This window comes from Pelmatolapia mariae, linkage group LG3_W (genome assembly GCF_036321145.2).
Source record: "Pelmatolapia mariae isolate MD_Pm_ZW linkage group LG3_W, Pm_UMD_F_2, whole genome shotgun sequence".
Lineage (NCBI taxonomy): Eukaryota > Metazoa > Chordata > Actinopteri > Cichliformes > Cichlidae > Pelmatolapia > Pelmatolapia mariae.
In genome coordinates, this window is record NC_086229.1 from 88,806,182 (window position 1) to 88,812,918 (window position 6,737).

The window sequence follows — 6,737 nt, forward strand, 5'->3', positions numbered from 1 at the left end:
TGGATATAACTTTATAAAGTTTTATATTTTATACATGTAATCATAGTTAATTGACTTGATTGAATTGATAGAAATATTGTTGGAATTGCAAATAGAAATTGAATTGTATAAATATATATATATATATATGAACCATGCAATCTATTGCTAAGGAGAGAGTTTATTTTGACTGTTTCCAAAATAGGACCTTCAGACTGACTGGCCAATCAGACACAGTCTTCTCTGTGAAGAGTGGAAAACGTATACAGATTGTGTTCATTCCTCACAGCATTTGTTGCACGATGACACCTCCAACCTGTGCTTTGTATTTCATCTGTCTGTTCGTGGCAAATATGGGTAAGTTGTGCTTTGTACCTTGTTGTTGTTCATTTTAACCTAAAACCAACATGTTTGCTTGCCTCATTCTTATGGTGGAAGATGCATATTTTGGATATTTATTACATTTATTTTCACATTTATGTGATTTGTCTCCTCATTTTCTCCTCAGCTCATACAGCGCTCTTGAAAAATACAGTGTTACATTTTAAACCAGCCCATGTTGGGGAAACTCTGACTTTGGAATGCCAATGTGAAGACAAATCAGCAGTGATGCTTTACTGGTATAAGCAAACTTTAGGAAATAGACCAAGGCTGATGTCTACATACTACAAGCACAGTCATGATGGTACTTTTCACCATCCCTTTAACAATTCACGTTTTTCACTGGGTACTGGAAACCTACTGAAGATATCAGATTTGAGAACTTCAGACTCAGCTACTTACTACTGTGTAATGAGCAATTTGTATGACTTTAAATTTTGTGAAGGCACAATTGTCAGTGTAAAGAGTTCAGATCAGAACATCCGAGCTTTAGTCTACCAGTTGTCATCTGAAACCCTACAGCCAGTGCACTCTATGGTTCTGAACTGTACAGTACAACCTGGGACCTGCGATGGAGAACAAAGTGTTTACTGGTTCAGAAAGTCTGAAGCAACTCTTCCAGGAATCATTTACACCAATGGAAGCAGGAATGATCCCTGTGAGAGGAAACCCAACACACAAAGTAACACCTGTGTCTACAACTTGCCGATGAAGAGCCTGAATCTTTCTCAGCACTATTGTGCTGTGGCCTCATGTGGACACATACTGTATGGAAGTGGGACTGCAGTGAAGGGTAAGTAACTTTGTAGGATTAGTTCCTTAAAGCATAAAAGTAGATCTAGATATAATACATACAAGCCATCAATAATAATGATTCTTCAAAAACAGATTTTCCAACTAGCGCTGCTGGGAGCCTTTCTTATCTGACTCGCTGTCAAATCATCCCAGCTAAAAACAATGACAGCTCCCCGAAAAGTGGACAACTGAATAACCATTAAAAATGAATTGCCTGAGGATGCTGGAGAAACCAAAGGAAAACATGCAGGTTCAGGGAGAACATGTAAACCTTTCTGTTGCAGACAGAAAGGTTCCTGTTTTTCAGCAGGTTTAAATTTCTTGCTGTGAGGCATAACTGCTGACCACTTCACCGACTTGCTGCATCCATATTAGCTGGAGATAATTGTAAAATGCATTTTCATGGATACTTTGGAGTTCTGTCCTATATCAGCCTGAAGTAAATTTCTTTAATTTGGTATCTTTTTGTGATAATCATGATTAAGACCAACAATTTGCAACAACCACTATCAACCAGTAGAAACAGGCATGTTAGTACTGTTTGAACGTAGGTATTGTTTAAGTCTTTTTTTCCTAAACCAGAAAAAAAAAACTAAAAGCACGGTCATATTTGTTGCTCTCTGCAGAAAAAGCAGAATCTCTTCTCTTGGTGCATTTCTTCAGTGGAGCCTTGGCATTAACTGCCATCCTGACTGGTTTTCTGGCATTCACGTTGTACAAACTGAGCAAACAGCACAGGTGGTGCGCAGGTAAGTGTTACTCTTTTAAGGCAACATTAAGTTTTCATCATCCTGTTCCATTGAAATCAAAATAATGTTTTAATTTCTTTTGTAACACCTTCAGAAACTTCTACAACTAGCACAGAGGTAAGAATCGTTTTCTACTATAAAAATTAATAATAGCATAGCATCTTTATTCTTTCTCTCCTGTAAGCTGCCGCAGCCTAGCTCGTTATTTGTGTTTCCTGTCTCATCTTATACAATGATGGTGGACCATTTTTTCTTTTTTTTTATCACCAGTTACATCAAGACAGTGAATACAAAGAAAACCTTCATTACGCTGCTTTGCGCAACCACAAGACTAACAGATCAAGAAAAAAAACAGATCAAACCCAGAGTGAGTGTGTATACTCCAGTGTGAAGGAACAGAGGTGAAGAAGTGGACCAAAACTGTCTTTATTTAAGTTGCTCTGGAGGTTTCAGAAGAATGTACTTTAAATTTGTTTGAAATTGTATAAATTAAAGGTTTGCCTTTTATTAATAAAAGCTCTTTGAAAATGTATTTGGGGGATTTTGCATGAAGTGACCAATGCTGTTTCAACACAGAATGATGATGGTGCATGTCAACAACCAAGCTCAACATTTGAAAGAGAAGATTCACATTCACAGCTGTGCATTCTGCCCCCTCAACACACTGCATGCAAAATTAGCCAACGATGCTTCAGTGCTGCTTAACTGGCATAACATCTACTAAATACCAGGTCAAAGTCATTATGAGCAACTCTTGGTGGGCTATTTTTCAGTTTGCTACACAGAGAAGCATCTTTCCTCTTGCTGATGTGTACCATCAAAAAGAAGAGATGCTGTTCTTTCGTCTCTTTGGAGTTAACAGTAAAAAATACTCTGTGGTTTCACCAGGATGTTGTAGCATCAGTAGTTCACAGAACCCCGAGGTTGACTTGTTGTCTCATGTAAAAACAAACAAAAAAAAGCACTCTGATGTGTGGTTTATGAGAGCCATGCAAGAGAAGCACTTCAACATAATGTTATACTGGCCTAACATTGTATTGTAATGACAAATGAACTCCACAAGGCAGGCGGCAAATATAAGACATGATTTAAAAATAACCTTTTAAGTAAAGTGTACAAACAACCAGGGGGTACTGAGGATAAGTATCTTCTCTAAGGACACTTCAACATGCAGACAAGAGGAGGTGCAAATTAGTGGTCTATATACAACCACACTTAGACAAGCATCTTGAAATGGCTGGTTTCACAGAGTCCTGGGTAGTAGTGGCTAATGGGCAACAGACGTTATCATAAAAGATTATATTATGGTACAATATCAGTACACTGGTGAAAGTTTCCTTGGAATTTTAAGTAACCTGTTACAATTATGAAAGCAGATTAGCAAAAGATGCAGTGCATGTTAAACTTTCTTTGTAAAATAGACCTTAAAAGGGAACCCAAAGAACAAAGCCAGGAAGTAAAAACACAAGAAACAAACCCTCAAAAAAGAAAAAAGAAAAAAAGGAGGGTTTGTAACAGGGAACCACAGAAGAAGATACAAGGATGGTGACAGCTGTTTGCACAATCTCCATGATTTCTACATGTGTAGAAACACGTGTTTCTACATGTGTATCCAGTGATTGTGTTTTGGGTTGGCGTTTAATTATAGGTTTCAGGAGGGTTACTTTTGATATGCAATATGTTACAGATTACTATTTATCCTATTAAGAACTTTTAAAAGACAAGGGTTCATCAAAGTAATGTAACTCATGACATTTGATTCATTGCTTATTGAAAGAGTTTCTAACAAATTCTAGGTGCAGTGGAGCATATATTTAAGCACTTACCACAAATGGGTGGACCTTTTCTAAGAAAAAGAAATCACCTAAACCTCTGTGCGCTGGTGAGGTTAGCCAACAGGTCCTGTCACACAGATATTACGTGTAAGGTGTGAACATACATTAGGTCAAGTCTTCTAAATATTTCTTGACATGTTTTTTCTACTTGTTGACTCTAACTATAGAAGCAGGATACTTTTATAGACTCTTTGCTGTTAACAGTAAAAATGCCTTGTGGTTTAAGCAGGATGTCTCAGCATCTGTGGCTCTCAGTATGCTGAGGTTGATTTGTTGTCTGTGCTAAAAGTCAGGTGAATGCAGTATATAGTCATTAGAGTAAAAAAAGCCTTTTACAATTCTGGCTTATGAGAACCATGCATTTAAACCATTTAGCCATAATGTCATTCTGTTTTCTCCTGGCCTGTTCTGCAGTATCCTAAATGACCTTAGATAGCAACACTATGACAACATTATGGCGCATGGCAAGCCAGCATTTCATAGATGTGTCAAACTAGCTTCTATATAATGTGCAAAACACAAAAATGGAAAATTTCAGTAAAAGTATTTGGATCCATTGTAACATGATGTAATTGGTTAGTTACCAGCGTAATCTGACTTTCCAACCTTTAAGTGTTCTTCAGAGTTGGCTTTGAGGTAGTTCTTCTTACAGTTTGTTTTTTCAGCTGCTTCCCCTTGATAGGAGGTGTACAGTGGGTAAGTTTGGAGTGGACGTTTCTATGTGTACCTAATGGTCCTTTAGTAACTGGCTTGTTCGTGGTATAGATATTCCAGAAAGTTAGTCTTTCAGTTTTGGTGAGTGGAGTTCTGTTTTTGTTTCATTCAATCTTACTTTTTTAAATTTCCTAAAGTGATAGACACAACTTGCTATCCAAACTTGTTAGTATAACATCAACATCAGCATACAGAACCTTTTGGTTTCTTTCCCCAAAACACTAACTTGGTGGCTGCCAAAATGCTAACACTGAAGCTTTTCATGATAAATACAATGAAAATGTTTTCAGTTTGTTCATCGGACACCGGACACATCTGGCTTGGTTTCGCACTGGTTAGCCCTGCGAGGCTGAATCTGTTATAAGTGCTGTCACTGACATTTCAGTAAGTCAGATCTGCTGTGTGGAAGATGAAGCTTGAAGCAGTGAAAATGATGGTTTACATTCTTAATGTATTCCAACTCTGGTCTCTGTGTAAGTTACAAAAGTCCACTCATAATATCTTTTTATTTGGCACTATATACATAAAACTGATTGGTATGCTACTTATTCCTCTGCTTATTTCGGGTGAAGCACTGTTAAGTGACATCTCTCAGCCTATTTCCTTTCAAGCAGTAAAACTAGGAGACAGAGTGACCATCACGTGTCACATTCAGCATGATGCACCAAGAATGAGAGTGTGGTACAAACTGACCACTGGCAAAAGACTGCAGCTAGTGGCTTCAACAGATACTCTGTATAATCTGACAATATTCAAAGAACCGTCTCAGAATTTTTTTGTAAAATCTGAAAGCTTCAAGAGTCATCTGACCATATCCAAGACTATACAGGGGGACACTGGTACATACTACTGTGGAGTGTTAACACTAAATAAGTCTGAATTTGGACAAGGAACCTTTCTCCTGATTAAAGGTATAAGTGTTTACATTTCAAAAGTTTTTAGTGATTCATTTATCTTTTTTTCTTTCTCTCAAATTGACTACAAAGCTAATAACTGGGTCAACTGTTTCTTTTCCAAGGTACAAACCTGATCAGTGAGTCTGTCATCCATCAGTCAGAGTCCCAGACAGTGCAGTTAGCAGACTCTGTGACTCTCAGCTGTTCAGTTCACTCTGCTCAGTGTGCACCAGAACATACTAGTATCACATGGATGAAAAATTCTGAGAATTCTGCTCCAGAGATGATTTATTCATCTAGAAATGAGAACACATGTCAGATGGCTGAAAGTGGAGAATTGATCTGCGTGCATAACCTCTTCATATGGAACCTCACCTTGGACGATGCTGGAACCTACTATTGTGCTGTGACTTCATGTTTGGAAATGGAACCACAATCAAAATTCGCAGTAAGACGTGCATGTTTGTATCAGTAAATCTAACATACCTAAGCTGATGTAATGTAAATATAATTATTTATTTCTTCTTTATTCTTCTCTCATTAATGAGATGCTCGTGTCAGGGCTGATATCAAATTACATGATATCAGCCCTGCTTTTATTGCATTGATGCTTTCAAATATTATCCTTGGGATAGCCACTCTTCAACTTGCATGGGCACATTGGAAGAATCACGGAAAAGACCTGTAAAGTATGTAAAATTATACTTTATACTGAACGCTCTCTCTCTCTCTTTATCTATCCAGCTGAAAGGCTAAATGTTACTTTATAGTACATAATGCTTTCATTCTATATGTTCACATTTCAAATATATACAGTAACTACCACTGATTGTCTACATCTTTGTTTACAGTACCATCCAAATCTGATGGATCTCCACAAGACAGCCAAGTATTGCATGAATGTTTTTTGTATCTTTTGTCATTTGTTTATTCTGCAAGTTTTATACCCTAAAGTTTTCTTAAAAAGCTCGTATTATTCTTTCCACATTAGTTAGATACCTTACAACCTAAATGCAAACTGCATATACCAATGATTAGATCCAAAATATACTATACTCAGTATAAATGTGTTAGATTTAGCCTTTAAATAAGAGGTCCAAGTGCATTTACCAAAACGCTTAACTAAAAACTATAGTTAGTCTCCAAAATCCCTGAAATCACTCAAAATCTTTAATTCAGTGATGATGAATAAATCATCAGCAGTAACAAACATGATTCCTTGACATCATGGAAACTGGAGTCATCAGTTTTTAGAAACTTTCTCAGAATAGTGGACTTTTGTGTGTCTGTTAAATGTCTTTACAGACTCTGTCAATCAAGTTAATCTCTTGAGATTGAGATTTTCAGAGCATAAAGCTTTAAATTTCTTGTCAGGAAGACAGAGCTTA

At 37.0% G+C, this 6,737-nt stretch overlaps 1 protein-coding gene and 1 pseudogene across 1 annotated transcript; both read left to right on the forward strand.

The window, feature by feature from the left end:
• The first annotated feature begins 308 nt into the window (after positions 1 to 308).
• On the forward strand, positions 309 to 2,309 carry LOC134624077 (uncharacterized). The gene is made up of 5 exons (XM_063469061.1): positions 309 to 336; positions 488 to 1,153; positions 1,782 to 1,904; positions 1,999 to 2,021; positions 2,175 to 2,309. The coding sequence occupies exons 1-5, from the start codon at positions 333 to 335 to the stop codon at positions 2,307 to 2,309; spliced, it is 951 nt and encodes a 316-aa protein (XP_063325131.1). The 5' UTR covers positions 309 to 332.
• Positions 2,310 to 4,883: 2,574 nt separating this feature from the next.
• LOC134624078 (uncharacterized) lies at positions 4,884 to 6,037 on the forward strand (annotated as a pseudogene).
• Positions 6,038 to 6,737: the final 700 nt, after the last annotated feature.